The sequence below is a fragment of the Heterodontus francisci genome, chromosome 2, assembly GCF_036365525.1.
Source record: "Heterodontus francisci isolate sHetFra1 chromosome 2, sHetFra1.hap1, whole genome shotgun sequence".
In the NCBI taxonomy this organism is placed as follows: domain Eukaryota; kingdom Metazoa; phylum Chordata; class Chondrichthyes; order Heterodontiformes; family Heterodontidae; genus Heterodontus; species Heterodontus francisci.
Window position 1 is genome coordinate 88790557 of NC_090372.1, and position 27758 is coordinate 88818314.

General features: G+C 45.4%; 1 protein-coding gene across 6 annotated transcripts in view; it reads left to right on the forward strand.

Annotated features, from left to right (window-relative positions):
• LOC137385236 (zinc finger protein 385D-like) overlaps positions 1-27758 on the forward strand; it is an 812282-nt gene that overhangs the window by 380902 nt on the left and 403622 nt on the right. For 5 of the 6 annotated variants that reach the window (XM_068060224.1, XM_068060229.1, XM_068008611.1 and 2 more), the window contains one exon: positions 17348-17490. In XM_068060224.1, coding sequence (XP_067916325.1) covers positions 17348-17490 — 143 coding nt within the window. Of the gene's footprint in view, positions 1-17347; positions 17491-27758 lie in introns of those variants that run through there. The other variant, XM_068008604.1, reaches the window with a different exon arrangement.

A 27758-nucleotide genomic window follows, 5' to 3' on the forward strand; every position in this document is an offset into this window, starting at 1 on the left:
TTGACCTCTGTGGGCATCCAAGCCCTCTTAGTCTCACTGGGTGGATTTCTCCTTCCTGAGGCTGGGAAGAACAGCTTTATTCTCTGTGACATTGCATCAATGAGTGCCCACAGGGGGACATCAGAGAAATGGGCTGCCGCCAGGTAAAGGCCTGCTACCTGACCCGAACCCGACAGGACCCCACGACATGTGTCGGATGTGGGTTGGGTCGGGTCGCTCTTCCAGGTCCGGCTTTCGGGCTCGGGTCGGGCCGGGTCCGGGTCGGACACACAAAGTAAGTATTGCTGGTAAGTGTTAAAAGTAAAAAACCTACCTGAGCTGGGAGTCCGGGATTTCAAGGAGGGAAACTCTGAGAGTGCGCAGTGAGCGAATGAGCATCTCTATGAAGTCATCACGCTCATGCTGCAGCTTCCTGCAGATTTGGAGTTGCAAGATAGGTAGAGGGAACATTCTGGTGGTCGTGTCGGACTCGGGTTGGGTCGGGGTTGGGCTCGGATCGGGTCGGGCGCGGGAAAAAATGGAGGGACCCCGGCCGGGTTGGGCTCAGGTCTGATGTGTTTCTGTTGGGTTCGGGTCAGGTTTTTTTTCCCTGACCTGAGCAGGCCTTTACCGCCAGGGGGTGCATGTCCATGCCCACAGAAGCCCTCTGATTTCCCTGGTGCTGCATCACTGAAGGCAATGGTAAGCCCAGAAAATACTGCTGCTTGCCTGTTAAAATTGCCCTCAGTGACGTGTTCCCGCCTCCCGGACGCTTGGTGCCAGACTCACCCCCAGGCCAAATAATGACTATGCATTTAAAAATAGCACCATGTTAGCCAGAAATGTTCCGGACATCAGGTTCCTAACCCCGTAACGAAAATTCAGCCCTACATTTCCATTTTGCTTCCTGTAATTTCTAATGTAGTTTTTTATTTTTTGTTGTCAGCAAAATTAAGGGTGCAACAGAGATGGGTGACTTAATATGATTGGCAATACAGGCACCTATAATGGGGTTCCAGCACAGGACCGCAGATCTGAAGCACTCTGTACTTTGGAGCTGTTGACTTAACAGTGCTGTGCTGGGATCATATTATAGGCTCCTATATTGCCAATCATATAGCATTACTTATGGCATTCTAAAGTATCTGACCAACCCAAAATCTATGGCAATGCATTACCATAATTTGACAGCACCCCCAGTGCTTAGCACATGATATGCTGGGAGTGCGTCAATATCTAGGATCACCTGTGCCATCCATGCATAAATAAATGGCTGCTGGCATTTGGAATTTGGAAGTATCTTCTTGAGGGACAGGAAAGGAGGCCATGCCAATCAACATCAGAATTTGCACATCATGATAAAGTAGGTTGGATGGCTCTGGTATGAAGTTAGGACCACTCAAAGAACTTTTTTTAATACTGTTACTCAGCAACTAAAGCACTCCAACCAGATTATGGAGCTTGGACTTGATTAAAATGCAAACTGGCCCTTAGTGAGCCTTGTGCATAGTTTTGCACAGTTTGGAGCCCAGCAGTGCTTTGATCTCGCAAGAATGCAAAGGATGAAGAGCAGTCCTTAGGCCTCTGCATCCAAAGTATGGGGAGCCAGTAGTGCAGTTGAGTGGACATCAGCTATTGCATTAATGGTCCATAGTGTCTTCATCATATTAGCAAAAAGTGCTTTTTATTAATAATTTTAAATCTAAGCTACAATGAAAAATGTATTGGCAGAACACCTGTTTTAGATATACACACAGGTGTTCAACTTGACCAGTTTTGGCAGAGCTTTACAGCAGGCTGTTCTTGGCTATCCAGGATGCTATGCATTGACCCCCAATCCCCACAGTAAAATTTAAGCTAATATTTAAGGCATACTGAAGGCTTCAGATATTGCCACAAAGCACAACAGTTTATACAGAACAACTTGTGTTTATAGACAGCTCCAAATAGTACTGCATTACAGCATAACTACTAATAGGAGAAGACAGCAGATTTCTTAATAAAATAGTCAGGTGTACATTGCATATTATGGTAACTCAGTTCAGTTCATACGAATTGAATGACCATAATTTGCTGCACACAGGCCTGAATACAGTGAGCCTAATTTTGAGCTTGCTGTGTGCACAAACATGCCACATCTAGCAAGTGTACTTAATGTATAATATGATAGATTATATTTTCTGATCATCACCGGGTGATGCTGACTCATGAAAACCTGTCGGAAACTCAATCACCAGGGGTCTTCCCATAATGCACTAAGCAATTATTTCTGGGGTGGGGATGGCATGAAGCAGCAGACAAAGTGGGCTGAAGTTTATAGACCCCCCAACATCGGGGCTCGTGGCGGGGGAGTCCAGAAAATGCCTCCAGAAGAGGGCTGCCGTGCACCCCGATGTCAGGAGGGTCGGGCCCAATATTACCAGTGGAGGCGAGGCCTCACGGCGGCCCCCCCGCCACTCGGCAACCGAACGCCATTAACATATTTAAATAAATTAAAATTACTAAATTAATCAAACCTATGCTGCCGCCTTCTGTCCCGCTGCGGTCTTCCTGCTGCTGGCTGGCACTCGCGCGCCTTCGGATCCCCGTCCGGTGAAAGGCGGAACACTTGTGGGGAGGGGGGAGGAGTTAAGTTTCTTAGTGCAGGAGTGGGGGGAACAGAGTCAAAGTAACTTTATTGGTGTAGGGGATGGTGGGAAGGGTTTGTGGTGAAAGTTTATGCACTTCATTGGGGGGGAGGAAGGTCAGGTGGACAAGGTAAGTGTTTTTGGGGGGGAGAGGGAAAGTAATTAATTTTATGGTTATGGGGAGGGGTTGGAGAAGGGCAAAGTAAATGTATTTTTTTAATTCACTGCATCTTTAAATATTTAAATTTAACGGTAGGGCTCAAAGTCCTTTAAAGATGGCGTCAGCGCCTGTGCACAGGCAGCTGAAGCCATAGCTGGCGACAGACAGCCCACCCCCTCCACATGATTTGGGCGAGGGAGCCGCCTGCCCCAGCTATTTAAATGAGCCGCTGTGCTTAGGATCGCGGCAGCTCTGCGACGTGCGGCCCACACAGGCAGGCTACTATTGTTTTTGCAGCAGCAGACTTGTAAAATTCAGCCCAGTTTGTGATAAAAACAGGCGTTTTCACAATACTGGGATGAATTATAAATGTATGCAAATAACTACACATGAAATTTTCTGTGATTCATGCTGGCAATGGGCTGTGTACTATTGTCATCAAGATACAGAGAGGCTTGGTCTGTGCTACCAGAGATCAATCTTTAAGTTGAATTTACAATCTCAGTGAAGATTGCTGTTTCGGGTTATTTTGGCAACTTGTTTTTCCAAAGTTTTCTTTGAAGGATTTGGACAAACACTTTACACTGAGCTATTTTTAATTGCTGGAATTATCACTTTAATATGGGTCGTCCAATTAACAAAAATAATGGAATTGCTATTGGGAGAGATAGAAGAGCAGGAGGAAAGAAGGAATGTCTAGTCAAGTGCTATTACACTGCCGTCACCATGAAGCCATGTTGATAGACAACAGCATATTTAAATGAAGAAATTTATCTTTCTAGGCCTCAGCTCACTCAAAAAGCAGTGACATAGTTGTACTGCCTGTTGTCTAAGCAACCTCCACTATTTTTTTTTCTTTTTTTTCTTCTATATTTTTTATGTCGAGGGGGCCTTTATTCCTCAGGCCCCCTTTATATACACACTTATATTTTTAAAATAACTTTATTAAAACCAGATAAATAAACAAAAAACTCAAATTAAAATGCCATTCTCGGCGTTGACAATGCACTCCAGTCCCTGCGGTGCCCACCGGTCGCGGAAGGCAACCTCCACTATGGGGACAGCACTGCCGGCACTGTCATTGTAACCACAGCCTTGAACTGTTGTACCTCTGGCTCATTGCAAGTTGCCACAGGGAACATCAGTAACATCAGACAATCTGCAGTTCATATTTGTAACCAACAAGTGACTGATGCAATATTTAATAGGATAAGCAATTTCACCACTTTCTGCATGGACAGCCTATATCAGAATGGTCGGGCAGTACACTTTCGTCAACATGGCTGGGTTTCCCAAAACCTATTGTATCATTGACAGCACTCATATGGCTCTTTTAGCTTCTGCTCACAATTCCTGTGTTTTCTTGAACAATAAGGACTTGTGTTCTATTAAAATGTGTCTGTTGATTAGCAACACAAGAGTTAGGAGTGAATACCAACTTCCCAGGAAGCCAAAATTATGCCTCCATTTTAATGCAATCCACAGTGTCAGAATTATCCAAGCCGTAAAGATGAGAAAGATTGGCTCCTAGTAGACCAAAGCTACCCTCTTGAGACCTGGCTCATGACTCTTTTCAGCCAACCACAAACAGCAGCAAAGTGCAAATTGAATGAAGCCCATGCAGTCATTAAGTTCATCACTAAGCACACATTAAGCATCTTGAAGCTACACTTCAAATGCCAGAACAGGGAGAAACCTATAATAAAGCCCTACTAAAATTCCCAGGCTGATTATTGTGTGTTGTGTTTTGTACAACTCTGCCATCTAATAAGTCAGTGGAGCAGTAGAAGATAAAGACATCAATCCCCAGCTATGCTTCGATTGGAGCCTCCCATAACCAGGCGCATGTATCAGGATATCGACCAAAACTGTGCCCAATGTCATTATGTTTCTTATCAAAACTGTGTTTAGTTGATGAAAGGCCTCAGAATTAATACAATAAGAGTCAGAGGAAAAATGATCAACTACAGATTTGAGAAGAAACTAAATGGGCGTGAGCATAATTTTGGTGAAAGTTTATATGCTGATAACTTGTTTAGATGTTCCTAGCACCAAACCCTGTTACATGCTTTGAAGAGATCAAAGACAATGACAATGAATTACCAATGTTCTCAAGTGTGTGACATATACAAGAACATTACCGGCAGGATAGCTACACTGAAAATCATATCAATTATTATGGGTTAGTTTTCAAAATGATGAATGAGTTCAGTAAAGAGCAGCTTACATTGCTTTAGAAACTATGCTTATAAGGGCAATGGATGGAAGGGTAAGTGAAATTACCTTTCTTATCGATAAGATGAACATACATATATTTCCAAGGAGAAGGAAATAAGAAACTGGAAAGACAGCATTGGACAGAATTAAGTTTGGAGGCACCCCTATTGAGGACGATAGAAAGGATATCATCGGGATCAACAATCTTACTTAAGGTCAGGTCCAAGGTATCAGCCTTAGCTCAGCAGTAGCATTGTTGCCTCTGAGTCAAGGGGTTGTGGACTCAAACCCTATTCCAAAGACTTAAGCATATAATCTAGGCTAACACTTCTGTGCAGCACTTAGGATGTGTTGCCCTTTCAGAGGTGCTATCTTCCAGAAAAGTAATTAAACCAAAGCCCCATCTGCCCTCTCAGGTGGATATAAAATATCCCATAGTATTATTTGAAGAAGAGCAGGGGAGTTCTCCTGGTATCCTACAAACATACGAATTAGGACCAGAAGTAGGCCATTTGCCTCATCTAGCCTGCTCCACTGTTCAATAAGATCATGGCTGACCTGTGTGTCTCGAATTCCATTCTCCCATCTACCACTGATAACCTTTGATTTCCTTGCCTAACAAGAATCTATCTACCCCCGCCTTAAAATTATTCAATGTCCCTGCCTCCACGACCTTCTGAGACAAAGAGTTCCAAAGTCGCACAACCCTTGAGAGAAAAATTTCTCTTCATCTCTGTCCTAAAAGGGCGACACTTCATTTTAAAACAGTGCCCCCTAGTTCTGGACTCCCCCACAAAAGGAAACATCCTTTCCACATTCACTTTGTCAAGACTGTTCAGGATCTTATATACTTCAATCAAGTCTCCCCTCACTCTTCTAAACTCCAGTGAAAACAAGCCCAGTCTGTCCAACCTTTCCTCATAAGACAACCTGCTCGTTCCAGGTATCAATCTGGTAAACCTCCTCTGAACCACTTCCAAAGCATTTACATCCTTCCTTAAATAAGGACACCAAAACTGCACACAGTATGCGAGATGTGGTCTCACCAATGCCCTGTATAACTGAAGCGTAACATCCTTACTTTTATTTTCTGTTCCTCTCGTAATAAAGGATGGTATTCCATTAGCGTTCTTTATTACTTGCTGTACCTGTTGTGCCCCTTTAAGCCCAACAAACAGCAGAACTGACCAGCAACCGAAGACTCCACATTGAACTTAAAGAACTGTAACTATCAGATACACTGGGAGACCTTCCTGACTCACTCCCACCTCCGCTGCCACTTTACACAGAGTGGCGGTGGCGAGAAACGGCCCACCCACCCCGGGCCAATCAAGGTCCTTAAATGGCTACTTAATGGCCACTTAAGGGCCTTCACCCGCCTCCACACAGATTTTACGTGTGGCAAGTGGGCATCCTGGAGCCAGGAAAAGCCACCTAACGAACGCAGGGGGCTTCTGAGCGTCCCAGGGTGACCCTCATGATCAGGCACCCTGTGCATAATGGAGGGCCGCCCCCGCTACCCCGACCACCCCCAAGACCCAACACGCCTCCCTTCCCCCCAATCGATGAATCTTGCCTCTTCGGGGCCCAATTGATTACCCCCGGTGAGGAAGCCAAAACTTACCTTCCCTCCTGGCTGCGAGACATCTTGTCTTCCTGCTGGGCTGCAGTCCCAGCAGTGGCCACTGCTCCCGGTGGCATTGTCGGGACTTAGAGCTGCCAGCCTGCTGATTAGCTAGCAGCTGTATTAGGCGGGACTTCATTCCTCAAGCAGGTGGAAGTCCTGCACACCAATTGAAGCCCGGGACCCTCAAAATATGGGTCGGATCCCCAGGTGAGGTGGAAGCAGGTTCGCCACCGACCTTTCAGTCAGTGGCCGGCTCCCGTCCGCCTACTGTAAAATTCCGGCCATTCCCTCAAACTTTTCCCCTTTATTCCTTCTACTTTTTCAGTCTGTATCTGCGTGTGTGTTTATTGCATATGCATGCTAGCGTGGTCGCGTCGCATATTCGTAGTGGTTAACCGGGTTAGAGTTTAAGATGAATAAACTTCTACCTTTCTTGTTTAAATTTAAGAAAACCTGTCTGAATTGATTTCTTTGCCTTACAATTGGAAAGTGGTGAACAAGGATTCACTAAGGGGGAGCTAAAAGCACAGTGTTTTAAAAATTAAACCCTGTTACAGTTAAACTAGGCAAAGGCTGAGAGGGAACCCCTAGACCCCTCTCACCTGGTCGTTACACTTGACTTAATCAGAGTACAATCTCACTTAGTTTCAAATCAATGTCTACAAAGTAACCTTTAAAAATTCACTGCAGGTTTTAATACAGGTTTTTTTTTTCAAAAGTCAAAAGCAAAGCAAAAGCAAGGCAGAAGTAAAATGCGAAAACATAAAAAAGTGCAAAAAGTTGTGGCTGCAGGCCTCAGGCCTACAATTCAGCCCTTTGTGTTTGTGCCAGCTCTCTGCAATAGTAACTCAGCTGGTCCCGCTGCATTGTCCTTTTGCTGTAGCCCTGCTCATGATTTTGACCACCTCTATCAAATCTCCTCTCAATCTTCCGTTACATAAGAAGAACAGCCCCAGCTTCTCTAATCTATCCAAGAAATTGAAGTTCCTCATCCCTGGAACTATTCCTGTAAATTGTTTTTGCACTCTCTCAAATGCCTTCACATCCTTCCTAAAGTGTGCTGCCCAGATTTTTTTTTAGTTCATTAATGGGATGAGTGTCGCTGGCTTGGCCAGCATTTATTGTCCAACCCGAATTGCCCTTGAACTGATGGCCATTTCAGAGGGCATTTAAGAGTCAACTACAGTGCTATGGGTCTGGAGTCAAATGTTGGTCAGACCAGGTAAGGATGGCAGACTTCCTTCCCTAAAGGACATTAGTGAACCAGATGGGTTTTTACAACAATGGTTTCATGGTCACCATTAGACTAGATTTTAATTCCAGATTTATTAATTGAATTCAAATTTCACATCTGCCGTGGTGGGATTCAAATTCATGTCTCCAGAGCATTAACCTGGGGCTCTGGGTTACTAGTCTAGTGACATTACCACTATGTCACTGGACACAACACTCCAGTTGAGGCCGAACCAATGTTATAGAAAGGTTACCATAACTTCTTGCTTCTGTACTCTATACCTCTATTTATAAAGCCCAGGATCCCATATGCCTTATTAACCACTTTCTTAACCTCCCCTACCACCTTCAACAATTTGTGCACCAATGTCCCCAGTTCCCTCTGCTCTTGCACTACTTTTAGAATTGTATACTTTATTTTATAATGTCTCTTCTCATGCTTGCTACTAAAATGCATCACTTCACATTTCTCTGCATTAAATTTCATCTGTCACTTGTCCACCCATATCACCAGCCTGTCTGTGTCCTCTTGAAATCTGTCACTATCTTCCTCACAGTTCACAATGCTTCCAAGTTTTGTGCTATCTGCAAATGTTGAAATTGTGCACTGCACACCCAAGTCTAGGTCATTAATATAGATCAAGAAAAGCAGTGGTCTTAGTACCAACCCTTGGGGAACCCAGTATATGCCTTCCTCTGGTCTGAAAAACAACCATTCACCATTACTCTGTTTCCTGTCACTCAGCCAACTTTGTATCTGTTGGATCCCATCAGTTACAACGAGAGACGAAGTCCGACCGTAACTTTTAGAAACTTTATTGCAGTATATGGCTGTTACATTGCAAGGATACAAAAGGAACAAAAAGCAAAACACAAGAACATGCAAAAGAACAAAACAAAAGAACAAAACAAAAGAACATGTACTCACTACAGCAAGCCTTTCTTATAGTTATTCAAACAAAACTAGTAATGCCCCCCCCACCTTGTTTCTGAGTGGTTTGCAGACTTCTATTATCAGTGCATGATTGGTTCATTCGTCCCAGCATTTTATTCTTGCATCTTATTTCAGTAGTTTCACATCCCCCCTCCTTGAACTGTTAGGCTGATTATTAAACAATAGGCTACTATTAAGCTATCTGCATCTGTCCTGTTAGCTTCTGCTTGTTATTTTTTATAAATTGGCTCCACAACTCCACAGTTAGTTTGTTAGCTGATTAGTTTACTTTTGATCTGTCCCCACAGTCCCCCCTTTGATTCTTCAAACTTCTTTAAGAATCATTCCATCAATCCCACCTAGGTGCCTTTAATGGTCTCTACTTGTCTAGAAACAGCCTTCAACACCCGGAGGGGTTGCGCTTAATACGTTGCCCACTTGTGCCACAAGAGGGGACGATGGGAGCTCTGTAAGGGCATAAGCTTGGCAGGAGCTTCAGTTACTTGTTTACAACAGTACTTAATAAGCAAAACCGTAAAATACAAAACTATGATTGTAACAAAAAAGATCAAACCCTGTACCATTGAGGTCCCTATTGAGCCCAACCACCCGGTCGCCCAACCCCATAAGGTGGGAGTTGGGGGTTGTTTGAGTTTCTCTTTCAACGTGCATTTCCCTGGACACTCGATTAGTTCCCCAAAGTGGAAAGGTTTGGTTAGTCAAAAGTAAGTAGATACTTAAAATGCATGCAAAGAGGATAATAAAAATTCTGAACATATTGGCAAATGGTAATTGTCCTGATACAGGTCGTTGTTTAGTCACGGGTCGCTCGCTTGATGTGTGAGGTGTGTATCCAGGCTTTCTTCCCTTCCATCTTAACTGCTGCCTGGGTGGTCAGTAGCACCTGGAAAGGTCCCTCCCACTTGGCGCCCAATGGTTCTTTATGTATTTTCTTCACGTGGATCCAGACTCCCAGGACGATGTCGTGCCCTCCTTCTGGTGGGTCACCCCAAGCTGCCGATACCTGCGAGGAAGCAGAACTGATAGCATTTGTTAGATTCTGGCAATATTCTAGTAGAGCGTCACTCATCAGGTGACAATCAGCTTTTCACAAATCAATTGTTCCCGGTAAAGACATGGGTCTCCCTGTTATTATTTCAAATGGACTCAGGCCCGTAGTTCTGTTCGCAGTCGCCCTAATGCTGCACAGACCTATTGGCAACGCCTGGGGCCATGGTATTCCTTGCTGGTGATACTTAGATAGTCGTCATTTTAGGATCTGGTTCATTCGCTCCACTTGGCCCGAGGACTGTGGGTGGTGAGGACAGTGTAAATACCACATAATGTTCAGTAGCTGACAGACTTCCTGACAACTGCGCCTGTAAAATGAGTCCCTTGGTCAGAATCAATGCTGACCGGTACTCCCCATCTGGGGTGTAGTCCTTACACAAGACCTTAGCAGTGTGATTGGCTGTGGCTCTTCTGGCTGGGACGGCCTCTACTCATCTGGAAAATCTGTCGACAATGAGGAGAATGCCGGTGTATCCCTGGCAAGGTGGGAGAGTGATATAGTCGACTTGTAAGCACTGGAATGGGCCGGCTGGAGCAGGAGCTCTTAGTTGAGGCATTATCGTGGTGGGCTCTGGATTGTTTTTCTGACAGACCACAAAGCGGTCAGTCACCAACTGGGTGTGTTTTTTGAATCCCCGACCCCACCAGCTTTTCTGGAACTGAGCCGTCATCTGTTGCGGGGCCAGGTGCCCCCAGGAGTGAATCTGTTGGGCTAAAAAGGGCATCAGTGCCTGTGGCCGCGACTGGTCTCTCGGTGTCCCTATGCCTCCAGATGCCGTCTTCACATAGCTTCATCCCTGCTTCTATCCAGGTCCATTTTTCGTCTTTGGGGCACTCGCTCTGCATCACTTGTAGGTCTTGTGCCAAACTGGGTACATTCAGTTTACATATTTGCATCCGTGCGTCCGGGGAGTCACCCTGCAAGGCGGCTCCCTTGGCTGCCTGGTCGGCTAGGGCATTCCCCTGCACCTCTATGGTATTATCCTCCGTATGGGCTTTACATTTCAGAATGGACACCTCTTGTGGTAATGGCATGGCCTCTATTAAGTCTCGGATCTCTTTCCTGTTTCGGATAAGTGTACCAGCATTGGTGAGAAATCCTCTTTTGCGCCACAGCTGACCAAAGTTATGAGCAACTCCAAAGGCCTATCGTGAGTCCGTATAAATATTAGCCGTCTTTCCCTCTGCTCTCCGACATGCCTCTGACAGGGCGTGTAATTCGGCCTGTTGGGCTGACGTCCCCGAGGGCAGACATCCCGTCGCCACAACTTCGTGTAGGGTTGTAACTGCCCATCCTGCTTTCCGGGTACCGTTGTCAACAAAGGCTGAGCTGTCTGTAAAAAGGATTAAATCCGGATTGTGCAATGCCTCCTCCGCCGCTAAGGTTACTTCCTCTGTCTCTGTCATAGCCTCCACGCAGTCATGCTCTTCCCCCTCTTGCTGCCCAGGCAACGGGAGCATAGTTGCTGGGTTTACCGGGCTGGCTCGGACTATATGGAAGTTGGGGGTCTCTAGGACCGTTGTCCATCGGGTCCATCATAGTATGGTCAGACAAAGTCAACATGGTTTTACATAAGGGAAATCATGTTTGACAAATTTATTCAAGTTTTTTGAGAATGTTAATAGTGGGGTAGGTAAAGGGGAGCTAGTAGATGTAGTTTACTTTAATTTCCAAAAGGCATTCAATAAGGTCCCACACAAAAGGTTAATACGCAAAATAAGGGCTCATGAAGTTGTGGGTAGTATATTGGCATGGATGGCAGATTGGTTAACAGACAGGAAGCAGAGGGTAGAGATAAGCAGGGCATTTTCAATTTGGCAGGCTGCAACTTGTGGAGTGCCACAAGGATCAAGGCTGGGGCCTCAGCTATTCACGATCTATATTAATGACTTAGATGAAGAGACCGAGAATAATGTATCTAAGTTTGTTGACAATCCAAAGCTAGGTGCAAAATTAAGCTGTGAGGATGACACAGGCAGGTTAAGTGAGTGGGCAACCAAGTGGCAGATGCAGTATGCTGTGGGCAATGTGAGGTTATTCACTTTGGTACCAAGCATAGAAAAGCAGAATTTTTTTAAAAAGCATGAAACTTTTAAATGTTCATATTCAGAGGGACTTGTGTGTACTTGTACAAGGAATGCAAAAAGGTTAGCACACAGGTGCAGCAAGCAATTAGGAAGGCAACCAGCAGGTTGGCCTTTATTGTAAGGGGATTGGAGTACAAGAATAAGGAAGTCTTTCCACAAATTTGTAGGGCTTTTGCGCGACCACATCTGAAGTATTGTGGGCAGTTTCTGTTCTCCTTATCTAAGGAAGGATACCTTCCTTGGAGGCGGTACAGCAAGTGGTCACTAGATTGGTTCCTGGGATGAGTGGGTTGTCCTATGATGAGAGCCTGAGTAAATTGGGCCTATATTCTTTGAGTTTAGAAGAATGAGAGATGAAATCATTGAAACTTATAAGATCCTGAAGGGGCTCGACAGGGTAGGCACTGCGAGAAATAAAAACAAGAAATACTGGAAATACTCAGCAGGTCTGGCAGCATCTGTGGAGAGAGAAGCAGAGTTAACGTTTCAGGTCAGTGACCCTTGAAGAAGAAGGGTCACTGACCTGAAATGTTAACTCTGCTTCTCTCTCCACAGATGCTGCCAGACCTGCTGAGTATTTCTAGCATTTCTTGTTTTTATTTCGGATTTCCAGAATCTGCAGTATTTTGCTTTTATTTTAGACACTGAGGGGTAGTTTCCCCTGACTGGAGAATCTAGAATATGAGGGCATAGTCTCAGGATAAGGGGTTGGCCATTTAGGACTGAGACGAGGAGAAATTTCTTCACCCAGAGGGTTTTGAATCTTTGGAATTCTCTACCTCAGAAACTTGCAGATGCTCAGTCATCGAGTATATTCAAAACTGCGAAAGATGAACTTTTATTCTCTCAAAGGGAATCAAATGATTTGGGGAGCAGGCTGGAAAGTGGAGTTGAGGCAGAAGATTGAATGTGATCATACTGAATGGCAGAGAATGCATGAGGTCTACTTCTGCTTCCATTTTCTTTCTTCTTATGTACTACTTTTATGTGGTGCTACCCCTGTGTCTTCAGCAGGCTGCTTGTTCCCCCTGCTCTGACTGCTGAAATGCTCATGGCCAATGTCCTCTGGGTTTTGGAGCCCACGAGGACTGCCAAAGACTGCCCCATCTACACCTGCACAGGGGCAGACACGGCCACTGGGACACGAGACAAGTCAGCATTTGGGGCTCTGACTAAGGTGGGGGAGGGCTAGGGCAGAGGAGCGGGAACACCTTGAGTAGAGTCTCCACTTCTATGTGCCTTTTCTCCATCTTCCCACTGATGGCCCACCTGCACTTCTCTGCTAGCCAAGAGCTAGAAAACACTTTGCTGCACTTCAGTGAGGTGCTGAATAGCCAAGGCGAGGCTTTCCTCCATTCTAGTTAAAGTGGCAGACCATTGGAGAGGGTCAACATGCACTTGGTTGCCTGCTGCGTCAGATGCTCCATGCAGGTGGCTACTCTTTCCCTGAGGTGGACATCAGGCCTGAGACATCTTGGAATTCATGGTAGCAATAGTGGGCTGTGTCTCTGGAAATGCAGACTGAGCCTCACACATTTTTTGATGCTGCTCCAGAATTGTCCTTTTCATTGATGATCCCCAAGGCTCAGCAGCTTCGTCCAGCTAAACAGAGCTTGGAGTGTTCTGCACCTTCTGATGGGTCTGTCCACTCAAGCACCTGTCTTCAACACCAGCTCCTGGTTACTTGTAATATGTGTTTCACCATGTGATAACCCAACTAGCTGCCTTGGAAGCATCACCAAGTTGTGTGTATCTGAACTGGTGGATGTAAGCAAGAGCCATGTGATGGTGTTTAGTTAGAAAGCACAATCTCCTCTGAGGACACCTCAGCCTCCTTCTGCACCAGTTTCTCCATGATTCTTGATGAACCTGTGGGAGATGAATTTGAAATGACTAGGGGAAAGGAGTCAAAGTCATCATTTTGAACATAAACATATTTCAGTTACAGGTGACATCAAGTGTGAGTGTTGCATTCATGTGTCTTGTGTGATAACTAATTCTGTCACCTGGTATCAGGGAGACCTCCATCTTTCCATCTCCAATGGTCATGTGCTCCACCACTCTGCCTCCTCCTCTGCAGTGGCCAGGGTGGTGATAACTGGAAGGCGACTCCAGGTTCTCTGCCTCGCCCTGGAGTTCTTCACTGGCTTCTTGTGCAAGGATAGAAATAAGAGAGTTATGAGCATGACAAATGGAATGTTTTGAGAGGATGGCATGGCAACATTTGTGGAAGGTCACTGTGATTGATGGTGTAAGATTGCAATAAGACGAGGGTCTATGCCAATTTTGTCTGTTCAGATGGAGATGTGAAGAGGTACCTTGAGAGAGAGGAATGAGTGGAATGGAACTGGTGCAGAAGGAGACTGAGCTGTCCTCAGAGGCGATTGTGCATTTTGACTAAACACCGTCACAAGGCTCTTGCGCACATCCACAGTTCAGATAGACACAACTTGGTGATGCTGCCAAGGCAGCTAGTTGGGTTATCACATGGTGAAGTTGTGTTGGTCTGAGAGTGCTTTGCAGGAGAAGGCTGGGGAAGTCAGAAGGAGGAGGGTGGCACTTGAGTGTGGCATGCTGCTCACCATTCCTGCCCTGATGAGGTCATTGGACCTCTTGTGGCATTGTGTCTGTAAACGCAGGAGCATGCTCCTGCTGCTCACTTCTTCCATGACTTCCAACCACACCTGCTTGCTTTCAGAGGCTGTCTTCTTCCTCCTGTCTGCCAGGAATACTATTTCACTGTGGCTCTTACAGCCACAGCATTACCTCCAGCAATGCCTCCCGGAGGCAGCATTCCCGTGTTGAGACTCTATCAATAATGTTCTTGTCTCTATCCTGATCAATTTTGATCTCTGGCTGGTGTCCCTTTAAATATTGAAGGGTCAAGATCACGCCCACCCACTCCTATTGATTGGAAAACCTAGAAGTGTGATGCTAATGTCATGGCTGAGATAAAAAGCCACAGCAAAGTTCACTCCACTCTCTTTCGGGCTCTTGATCAACGGCCAGCCTACCGTCCTGTGAGCAGGTCCAAAGATTATAATTCTGCCCCATGTCTCAGTAATTCTGACTATACCTGGTTCCTTGCAATGTATTATTGCCTCCATTACTCCTGTTTTGTTCAGAACACTTTATGCATTTCTGTATAGACAGTTTAACTCATTTTTAATAGAAGTCTTCTCACTATTTTAACCATCTTTTTACAATGATGTTCTTTTCCAAAGTTATTGTTGGAGAGGAAAGGTGAGCCAGAGAAGTCAGCTTTATTTTAGGAGAACTAACAATTTACCATACAGATACAAAAGGGATAGAATAGAGGATTCACAGAAATTATAAGAGATAGTTTTGACAAATGACCTGAAGGAACATATGCTGGAGGAGCAGGAAAACAATTGTTATTTGCTGCACATTCCCAGAGCAAGAAAGAGAAACTGTGCTCCTGGCTCTTGGCACAAGTAATTCTCAGCTGAAGTACTCCTGACCAAGAAAGTCAAAAAGACAAAACAATTGCAAAACATGCCTTTTCTGTTTACTTGGATCAAAAGCAACTCGATGGAAAACTGTCGTGTTGAGTCTCCAGGCCACAAAAGATTTACTCAATGTGCTCAGATAAAAATGCATTTAGCCTGTCCCTCGTTGGCCTTCACTGCTCTGAGAAACAATCCTGGAAAAGTAAAATCAAAAGGTGACTCATCTTGGCCTGTTGTCTCACACCTTCTACCACCTACATATTGAATAACCTTACCAGAATCAGCAATGTAGGGATACAACCAGATATAAGGGTATTGGAAGATACAGCAGATCTGCTGGCATTCCACATAATTTCATTGACTAAAAACTTCACATTCCTAACAGGGAACTTAACATTTGATATATTGTTAGATAAACAATTGTAATATTGCAGAATTAAAACATTCCAATGTTATTTCCATAGGGAAGTGATTGACTCGGAAGGTGAGAACTCTGCCCTTTGACATTTTGTTTTAAATGTAGCTCAGACTGGTGGATCGAAGTCTGTTTTTGCCAGCTGGAAGGATTCTCAGTGAAATGAGATTGGGCAGCCTCAACACAATTGCTAGTAGACATAAGTACGCAGCACCAAACTGACTATAATTCAGCTCTAATGAACATTTAATTGGCAGCTTTAATCAGAGAGGCCACAAGAATATGCAGTGTGGGAAATGGAAATGTGATACTGGTACAGCGGGAGTGCTGAGGTTAAGGCCGGTTGCTAGGCAGAAGAGTCTTAGCTTTACTTCACTCCAAATTTTCCTATTCTTGACCTCAGAGTTCTTGATGCCGGCACTTTGTGCCCCAAATAGAACAGGTGGTCCTTCAGCGACATGAATATTTCTACAAAATGTAATTGCCTTCTCTTCCCTCTGCCCCACAAAAATGTGCTTCCAATCAGTACTCAACGAGCTACGTATCTGGACATGCTGCAAACATGTTTGCATACGAATGTATGTTCCGACGGAAAGAAGTTTTGTGATTCTTAACACAGTTATGCTGTCGTAACAAGCATTATGTTCTATTTATACGAAACAGAATCACTAGGAGGGGAAAAAAAACCAAAGTGAAGTCAGCTGGCCAAATTGTTGTCTCACATCTGAGCCATGTGTTGTGGTATAAAAAATTCCCATCACATTTCAATTTTAATATCTATTGGAAAGCGACCAGCAGTTTTTACAGTTCAGTGCATACATCCCAGAAATGAATGTTGTTAACTCTCAGTTTTTTTTTATAAACCATTCCTTTTATTCAGTTGGTTTTCAATTAATATTAAAACAACAATAATTTGGAAAATAATTGAAACCACTGTGTTATTCAGATCTGTAACCATTTTATATTCTTGGCAGCTGCCAGAGGGTAGTACTGTGCCTTGTGGCAAGAAGCAAACAAATTTACGGGTTTGCAGTGTATTTAAACACACTGCTGCTCATCAGTATGTATTGTGATTTCCTGCTCATTTGCATACTTTTCCCACAGAATGTAAAAACTCATTTCAATTGGATCATCAGAGACTTGGAATCGCTCCTACTTTCAGGTTTGAGCTCACCCCAGGGTAGTGAGCAGCCTGTGTCGCTTTATCAGCAGAGATCAGCTTGTCTGTCACTATACCTCGAATGAATTACACTCCTCTGAGCACAACCATCCAAAATATTTTATTTTCCTCTGGTCTATGGATTAATCAGCAATGGACGTCTGTCTGTGCTATTCTTCATTCTCTGCTGCTGTTGATAACTGCAGTGAGATTGTCGTGGTGCGCTTTTTGAAGTGGGTGGCTGAAACAGTTTCTTCAGCTTTTTTTTCCAGTTTTGGCTGCTGTCTTTAGTCTGACAGGGAATGCAAAAACAACACAACACACAAGCATGCTAAAATAAATGTTGACTTATTTCTCTTCTCTACAGGCGGCACATGCCAAAGCAACGCGCTTCCTGCCTTAATGCGGCCTCCAGTCCCAGCTATGCAGCCAGCCTTGGATGTTAAACCATTTCTTCCATTCCCACTGGACACTGCTGCTGCGGTCAGCCTTTTCCCTAATTTTAGTGCGGTGAGTTCTTTGTATTTATTCTCTGTTGTTGATCAGAGCTAACTTTGAGAGTGGGGCCATGAAAATATTCCAGTGCCTGCTTTAATATTTCGGAAAGAGAAAGGGATGGTACCAGTGTATGATAGTCCTTTAAAGTATGTCCATTGTAAAGAAGTTTATGTTCTCAGAATGTTTACAATTTTACTTGGTGACAATGCTGCATCTGAGGTTGCTTCAGTGTAAGCTGTATTTGGTATAGCTGTTGCTGCTGCAGAACCTGTTTTCAGTTGTTCTCTAGAGTTTGGATATAGCTTATAAAGCATTGTCAATTCCTTGATGAAATATGACATTTTTTGCTGTGTGGCATTTTGATTTTTACTGTAAAATGTTCTCTAATGAGTAAGTTACATTGAAATCTCAACATGTGTTATGTACATACCATTTGTACACAAAACAATAATGTATTGTGCTTTGACCTAATGAGTGCAAAATATCTTTTTGCAGCTTGTAAAACATCCGCATGCTTTCTAACATCTTGCAGCTGTAAGACTAACTTTTTAAAGCTGTTTATTACAAAATATTCCAAGACAGAACTAAAACAAGGAATAGAATTCTCAATATATCTACATACTGTTTGTCAATTCTGTTAATAGTCCATCCCCACCACTTTTTGAATGCAGCATCAATATGCATGTCAGACCTGGATTTTGCGGTAGAATGAATGATGAGGCTATCAGCGCACACTGTGAGTAGAGAGGCAGAAAGGTTTAGGGAGGGAATTCCAGACCTTAGGGTGTTGGCACTGAAGGCACAGCCACCAAGGGTGGAGTGATTTGAATTGGGGATGCGCAAGAGGCCAGAATTGGAGGACCACAAGTATCTTGAATGGTTGTAGGACTAGAGGAGGTTGTAGAGATACGGAGGAGCGAAGCCATGGAGAAATTTGAAAACAAGGATGACAATTTTAAAATCATTGCTTAACTGGGAGCCACCAATGTAAGCTAGTGAGCACAGGGTTAAAGGACAAATAGAACTTAGTGTGAGTTAGGATACAGGCAGCAGAGTTTTGGATGAGCTTAAGTTTATGGAGAGTGGAAAATAGGAGGCTGGCCAGAAGTGTATTAGAATAGTCAATTCTAGAGGTAACAAAGGCATTGATGAGGGTTTCAGCAGCAGATGAGCTGAGGCAGGAATAAAGCTGGGCGAAGTTACGGTGGTGGAAATAGGTGATCTTAGTGATGGCACGGATATGTGGTGAGAAGCTCATCTTGGGGTCAAATATGACATCAAGGTTGTGAACAGTTTGGTTCAGTCTCAGACAGTTGGGGGGAGAGGGATGGAGTTGATGGCTAGGGAACAAAGTTGTCGCAGGATCGAAAACAATAGCATTAATCTTCCCAATATTTAGTTGGAGGAAATTCCTGCTCATCCAGCGGTAGGTGTCGGATAAACAGTCTGGCAATTTAGAGACAGTGGAGGGGTTGAGGGAGGAGGCGGTGAGGTAGAGTTGGGTGTCTTCAGTGTACATGTGGAAAATGACTTTGTGCGTTTAGATGATGTCGCCAACAGACAGTATGTAGATGGCTAATAGGAGGGGTCAAGGATAGATCCTTAGGGGACATCAAAGGTAATGGTGTGGGACTGGGAAGAGAAGCCTTTGCAGGTGATTCTCTGGCTATGATTGAATAGATTAGAATAGAACCAGGCAAGTGCAATCCCACCCAGCTGGGCAATGGAGCAGAGGCATTGGAGGAGGATGGTGTGGTCAACCATGACAAAGACTGTAGGTCGGTTGAGAAAGATGAGGAGAGGTAGTTTACCTTTGTCACTGTCACATGGGTGACCAGGACCGGTGCGAGTTAGGCTATGGGCACCAGACTTCTGGATGAGTTTAAATCATTTGTGACTTTGATAAGAATCATAGCAGGGACAAAAACCTAATTGGAAACTCTGCTCCAATAGTATATTTAACCTCAACCTAAAGTGCATTTACACTACAATTTCAGCATCAGGGCAAAGTGATTTCTACTTCATATCAACACTAAAGTTGCAGTGTAAATTGCACTTTCCCCATCCCCACAATATCACTGTGCCACTTTATTACCCATATGAGCCAAATGTGTGGCTTGTTTAAGCAAGACTGACAATTTGCATTGAACTATGGCTCTGACTTTCACCCACTGAGAACTAAGTTGATGCTTATTTCATATATGGTCCTCTCCAAAGTCTTGAACGTGTTGTCATCTCCCAAATCCATTCCCATCTTTCCTGGAACTCCATATTTGAATCCTTCCAATCAGGTTTCCACTTCTGCCACAGTACCGAAATGGCTCTTATCAAAGTCACAAATGACATCCTAAGTGACTGTAACAAAGGTAAACTTTCCCTCCTCATCCTTCTCAACTTGTCTGAAGCCTTTGACATGGTTGACCACACCATCCTCCTCCAATACCTCTCCACTGTCGTCCAGCTGGGTGGGACTGCATTCACCTGGTTCCATTCTTATCTATCTAATTGTAGTCAGTGTATGACTTGCAATGGCTTCTCTTCCCACTCCTGTAGTGTTATCTCTGGTGTCCCCCAAGGATCTGTCCTTGGCCCCTCCTATTTCTCACCTATATGCTACTCTTTGGTGACATCATCCAAAAGCACAACATTAGTTTTCACATATATGCTAACGACACTCACCACCACCTCTCTCGACTCCTCCACTGTTGTTAAATTATCAGACTGCTTATCCATCATCTAGTAATGGATGGGCAGAAACATCTTCCAAATAAATATTGGGAATACTGAAGCCATTGTCTTCAGTCCCCACTCCAAACTCCATTCCATAGCTACCGACTCCATCCCTCTCCCTGGCCCCTGTCTGAGGCTGAAACAGACTGACCGCAATCCTGGTGTCATATTTAACCCTGAGATGAGCTTCCAACCACATATCTGCACCATCACTAAGACCACCTACTTCCACCTCTGTAACATTGCCTGACTTCGCCCGCCTCAGTTCATCTGCTACTGAAACCCTCATTGGATTTGTTACCTCTAGACTTGACTGTTCCGACGCATTCCTAGCTGGCCTACCACATGTTACCCTCTGTACACTTGAGGTCCTTCAAAACTCTACTCCTTATTGCACCTCATCTATCACCCCTGTGCTCGCTGATCTACATTAGATCCCAGTCGAGCACTGCCTCGATATTAAAATTCTCATCCTTGTTTTCAAATCCCTCCATGGCCTCATCCCTCCCTATCTTTGTGATCACCTGCAGCCCCACAACTCTCTGAGATATCTGCACTCATCTAATCCTGGCCTCTTGAACATTCCCGATTGTAATTGCTCTACCATTGATGGCCATGCCTCCGGCTGCATTGGCCCAAAGCTCTGGGATGCCCTCCCTAAAGCTCTCCGATGCTCTTCCTATCTTTCTTCATTTAAGATGCTCCTTAAAACCTACCACTTTGACCAAGCGTTTTGCCATCTGCACTAATATCGCCATATTTTGCTTTATAACACACCTGCGAAGTGCCTTGGGACATTTAATTATGTTTACCGTACTGTTTATATATAAGTTGTTGTTGTAGCCAGCAGAGAGGGGAGATTCCAACCTTGGGTCACAGAGGTGAATAAATGGTTTTCAGACTCACTATCTAATTTTAAATTCTTATTCTTGTAATATTTTTGGACCAGATTTAACAAAAAAAGGATGCTGCCTGAAACATTCAGTCCTCACTCTGTGTGTCAGGAATATTGGGAAAAGCAAAGAAGCATATCTTCTGACTGAGTGAATGGGAGGTTTCATTAGCATTATTCTATGGATGTGCAATTTGGCATTGCTTGTGAAGAATTTTAACCCTCGAGAACAGTTTTCTTTCAAAAAACTTAAATCTCAAATGTGGCCACAGACCACTTTTGGTTTTAGCAGAGGTGGGTTGAGGGGAGTAGGCGACCAACCCATTCTCAGGAGGTGGAGCCATTACTAAAATCTTTGAGCAGGTTGAGTATCTCTATTTTAACTGGATTTAATTTTTTAACATATTGAGGCTGGGACTTCTGCGCCTCCGGAATCCCAGCAGGTAAAAGGAGGCGAGAAGCACTGGATCCATGAAGTAAGTGCCTTTCTGGTACTCCTTATGGGCTAGTGGGAGCAGGAGTATTTCCTCCAGGCTCAACAAGCTTACCTGCTTCGAGCTCCACAATTGCCAACTCACCCCAATTTTTTTCTACATCCACACTGTCCCACCCTCCCCATAATCTCTGCCCCACCAACCATGATCTCTTCCTCTCCTCAACCATGATCTGCCTCCCCAACTATCATCTGACCCTCCTGACCACGCTTTCGGATGAGACATTAAACCGAGGCCCTGTCTATGCTCTCAGGTGGATGGAAAAGATCATATGGCACTATTTTGAATAAGAACAGGGGTGCTATATCTGTGTCCTGGCCAATATTTACCCCTCAATCAACATCACAAAAACAGGTTATTTGGTCATGATCGCATTGCTACTTGTGGGAGCTTGCTGTTCATAAATCGGCTGTCGCGTTTCCTACTTTACAACAGTGACTACGCTTCAAAAGTACTTCATTGGCTCTAAAGCACTTTGGGGTGTCAGGTGGTCATGAAAGGCACTGTATAAATGCAAGTCTTTCTTCTCCTTTTGATCCCTGAACTGTGCCGAGTGAGTTGAAATCAATGGCCTCTGTATCTCTGGGTTAGGGAGGGGAAAATCAAGCAGGGTTACTTCCCTTAATTATTATTCATGATTCACGATTCATGAAGCTGCTGATGTGGAGACATTAGGGGTAATTTTGATTTTGGATGACAGTGGAAAACAGGTAATGTCAATCCAGCACACATTAAATGTCTCTCCTGACATCATTTGAAGTGAAAATCAGAAGAGATGTATAGTGGGTGGCTGAATTAAAATTGCCCATTTTATATTAATAGCCAAATCAAAATTGCACCCAGTCAAATGAGCATTAGTCTTGGCTACAATGCCTGATCAAGTTCTCCATTGGCGCGCAGATAAATTTGGTGATTTGGCATTCTGGTTCAGAGTTGTATATGATGGGTACACATACTGGGAATTCTAGTATGGAGGTCTGTGTGCTCAGTTCATGAAGTGCACAATTTTCTATCCAGTTAGTTTCATGGACAAGAGGTTACACAAACCGTGAATCAGGTGCACCAACCTCTGCTTCTCAGTTTCCAATATGCACTCCCATTGTTTGAGGCTCTATTCCAGGCCAAATAAATTATAATGCCAACCCTTGACTATACATCTCGCATATGATAAACAGTCATTTGAGCAAAATAGCAGTGAATGGCTGGCAGTTAGAAACTGCACTGTAGCATGATTTATGGCTTTCGAGTAAGGAAGGGGAAAAAGCTGCAAAGAATAAATGTAGAGGGTTTCCACCCGTCCAGTTTTTGGACCTGACACTCCAGCTTTCCAGTGAGCTGTCTCAAAACTTCACGAATGTAAAGCAGACACCAGGGCCTGAATTTTCATTCCGGGTTCAGGAACCCGATGCCTGGATCATTTCCAGGTCCCACGCCCAATCCGCGGCAGCGTCGCTAGCGCAATGCTAGCTTTAAATGCAAAAGGCCTGATTGGTCAGGAGGCGAGAGTGGCGCTAATTAGCGACGCCAGGACTGGCATGGAGACGGGACTCAGCAAAGGCAGGCGGCAGCCATGGCTTGGCTTTCTGCTCACTAAAGAAATGGAGCAGAAGGGGACCTCCAAGAAAAGAGGTGGCATGGGCAGGCATCCACAGGCAACCCCATGATTCCCAGATGCCTCCCCTGAGGCATTAACAGAGGCTGTCAGTGACCAGATAGATATCTTTTTCCTACCATCTAGGAGAAGAAACGTGCCAAAGGAGACAAAAAAGGCATGGAAGAAGATGGCAGGTGAGGTTAGCGACAGGGGAGTGACCCGAAGGACTTGGGTCCAATGCCGCAAGAGATTCAATGGCCTCATATACAATGGACGGTAGGACTCTAGGAATTCAGAGTCAGAGGGACCTTGGTGTACTTGTCTGAAGGCAGCAGCACAGGTAGATAAGGTGGTTAGGAAGGCATATGGGATACTTGCTTTTATTAGCCGAACATAGAATATAAGAGCAGGGAGGTTATGATGGAACTGTATAAAACGCTACTTAGGCCACAGCTGGAGTACTGTGTACAATTCTGGTTGCCATACTATAGAAAGGATGTGATTACACTGGAGAGGGTGCAGAGGAGATTCACCAGGATGTTGCTTGGGCTGGAGCATTTCAGCTATGAAGAGAGACTGGATAGGCTAGGGTTGTTTTTCTTAGAACAAAGAAGGCTGAGGGGACACCTGATTGAGGTATACAAAATTGTAAGGGGCATAGATAGGGTTGATAGGAAGAAACGTTTTCCCTTAGTGGAGGTGTCAATAACCGAGGGGCATAGATTTAAGGTAAGGGGCAGGAGGTTTAGAGGGGATTTGAGGGAAAACATTTTCACCCAAAGGGTGGTTGGAATCTGGAACACAATGCCTGAAGAGGTGGTAGAGGCAGGAACCCTCACAACATTTAGGAAGTATTTAGGTGGGTACTTGAAATGCCATAGCACACAAAGCTATGGGCCAAGTGCTGGAAAATGGGATTAAAATAGATAGGTGCTTGACAGCCAGCACAGACACAATGGGCCGAAGGGCCTGTTTCTGTGCTGTACAACTCTATGACTCTCTATGACTCATTAGGTTTGGAAAGGTGAGTGGCAAGCGGTACCTGGGTGATAGATGACTTGCTCTGTATGCAGCAGAATGCAAGTGGACTGGACTCATAGAATGACCTCAAATTGTCTGATCAAATGGCCAGTTCTATCACTGAGACAACAGCCAACGTCACATATGGGGCAATATTCAGAAGGGGTCATCACTGATGAGGGCACAGTTAATGTGACTGTCCTGCTGGAATAGATGAAAGAGGGCATCCTACTCATGAATCTTTCCTCATCCTGCAGGAATCAAGAGCCCACAAGACCCAGAAAATGACCAGAACGTGTGATGGTGTGCCTGAGCTGCAGCCACATGACAATGGAAGAGGTGGCACTGGATATTGCCAGGGTGCCAATGCACTAGTCTGTGTACAATGGTGAACTGGGAGACTGAGATCAACAGGGTCATTTGATAGCTCTGTCTTGGGGTGAAGGGCATCAAGGAGACTCCTGCCCGATGTGAGCTTTAGCTCTTCGACCAATGTCTTCTATGGGGTTGCAGGTGCTGGGGGCACAAGATGAGAAGTCCAAGTTCTCATAACCACCGTCTTGTGTCTCCCGCAGAGCTAGCAGCTGAGGGAGAGCACAGTAGTGAAGGACAAACGTCACCGCCCTCCTTGGCAGTGGATAGAGCTACCAGAGCTAGTACCATCACATCATTCCTCAGCACTCTCCACCAGTGCAGAATACTCACGCACCTTCCATCAGTACAGACACACTCATGCCGGTTGGGCCAGAAACTAGCTTAGAACGGGAAGCACTGGGTGAACCTCACATCAAGGGCAAGATTTTAAGAGGCCGCCATAGCTCTCGATGGCGAGCTCAAAAAATGGCAGCCCGTGCATGTGGGCCGCACGTCTTAGAGCCACTGCATTCTCCTGCACGGTGGCTCATTTAAATGGCTGGGGTGGTCAGCCCCCGCGCCCCTAATCATGCGGAGGGGGCGGGCTGTCCGACCCCAGCAATGGCCTCAGCTGCCTGTGCGCTGGCTCTGCTGCCATTTTTTAAAGTCCTGCCGGCATATTTAAAATTTTATAGATACACTCCCACCCCAAAATTTATCAAATAAATTTCTAACACCCTTTCCCACCCCTGCAATAACAATTACATTAACTATTTGCCCTTTCCCCACCAAAACACTTAACTTTTAAATCTGACCTAACCCCCACCCCACAGACTGCACAAAGTTTAAAGTTTACCCTGTCCCACCATCCCCTACACTCATTGCATTTATTTGACCCTGTTCCCACCCTTCCCCCCACACCCCCCCCCCACCCCGCAGTGGAAATCGTAACTCCTCCCCGCTCCCCACCAGTGTCCCACCGGCTTTCCCCAGATGGGGAATTGAAGGCATGAGACTGCCGGCTGCCGCACTCAGGATCATGGTGGGCCCAGAAGATTCAAGCTAAGCTCATTTAAATATATTCATCTCATTAATTTAAATATTGAAATTGAGGTCTCGTCGCTCCGTGGTGGGGAGGCCACCACGGAGCCTCGCCGCCGTTGGGAGGATCGGGCCAGGCCCTCCCAGCGTCAAGCTCTGTGGCAGGCCTCTGCCGCAACCATCCTCCGGCATTCCCCTGCCACAGAGCCTGACATTGTGGGTTGGTAAAATGCAGCCCCAAGTGTGAGCAGGAAGAAGAGTGTGAGGCAGCGTCTGCTGTGGGCAGTCCCCCTCAGAGTACGGAGGAAAGAAACAGCAGTGCTCTGCTGGGCAAAGATGTTTTGTCTCGGGTGTCATAAACAAGGAAGGTCTTCCTCGACAATCAGAGGCTGTTAAGTTCCCATTTGTCAAAGATCCTTGAGGCCTTGAGGAGCCATGGGCAGGCAATGGAGGAGGCAATGTGCTTTGTCATGGCCCAGGGAATCAGTTGCAGATTGGGCAACCTCTTGGAGAGCCATATGCAGCACCACTCTGAGTGGGTGCATGAGCAGCACATTGATTTGCACAGAAAGAGTGAGACACTCTGTAGTGTGGACTGTTCAGTGTCGCTGATGGTGCTGAGATGCTCAAAGTGGATGCCTGCTGCATCACAGTCGGTGGCCTCATCCAAGGGTGCCTTGAAAGGGCTGATGCAGTCAAAGTGGCAGATGAAGGGGGCCACCCCTCAAGGAGCACCAGTGTCACCTTTCAGCCCCTCAGGAACCATCTGTGTCACAAGGCCCTGTAATAGACGAAGCCCCTGCAAAGTCGCAGGTGCAGCAACCTCTGGAGAAGCCTCCACAGGCACTTCTATGATGAGGACAGAAGCTACGGACATCTCAACTGGAGGCAGAGACTAAGCAGCAGGCTGCCTCCACCTCATCCTCTACCACAGGGGGCGCACCCTGTAGAAGTGGTAGGGAAAGAAAGGCACTATGTCATTAATTTCACTTAATGGATCACCTGGGTTCTGTTTTCCACATTTGTCTACTCTTTTGTTTGCATTTCAATATCAATAGTTAGTGTTCAAACTGATATGTGTGTTATTGATGCTCCATGTCAATAAGGGGATGGAGTCTCAGTGGGGGTGAATGAGGGTGCCATGGGACCCTGGGATTGCTGTATTTCCTTGCTTTGTGATTTTGGAGAATGTTGGCATTGGAAACCTCATGGTCATGGCTGGCAATGGATCTTCACAGATGTGGGTACTTGTGGAGTGATTGCTCTCTATGCTGGCAGGTGAGATTTGGGATCTTCTGTCATAAGGGTTCAGAGGCAATCAGGTGAAAAGCTGCTGAATCAGCATGGCCCCTGTGGTGATGACAGCCTGCCGTTCACCTTAAGGTCTGGGATGGCATCGGCGGCGTCCTCCAATGCCCGGACGCCAGCCACCCTTGGAGCGATCCCTTCTTCCTCCTCCCAGTCCTCTTCCAAATGGAGTGTCGTTCCAGGTCTTCCTCTTCATTCAGCTCCAGGCCTCTTTGCAGTGTCATGTTGTGCAGGGTGCAGCAGACGACCACAATATGAGACACTCTGGCTGACTCATACTGGAGGGCACCACCCAACCTTCAAGATGTTAATAGTCTGTTCAATGCAGGTCCATGTTAGTCGATGACTCTGCTGTGGTGCCTTTCTCCATCTGCGTCTGGGTAGTGGAAGTGCTCTGTTCTGGTCACCGCATTATAGAAAGGATGTGGAAGCTATGGAAAGGGTGCAGAGGAGATTTACTAGGATGTTGCCTGGTATGGAGGGAAGGTCTTACGAGGAAAGGCTGAGGGACTTGAGGTTGTTTTCGTTGGAGAGAAGGAGGAGGAGAGGTGACTTAATAGAGACATATAAGATAATCAGAGGGTTAGATAGGGTGGATAGTGAGCGTCTTTTTCCTCGGATGGTGATGGCAAACACGAGGGGACATAGCTTCAAGTTGAGGGGTGATAGATATAGGACAGATGTGAGAGGTAGTTTCTTTACTCAGAGAGTAGTAAGGGAGTGGAATGCCCTGCCTGCAGCAGTAGTAGATTCGCCAACTTTAAGGGCATTTAAGTGGACATTGGATAGACACATGGATGAAAATGGAATAGTGTAGGTCAGATGGTTTCACAGCTCGGCGCAACAT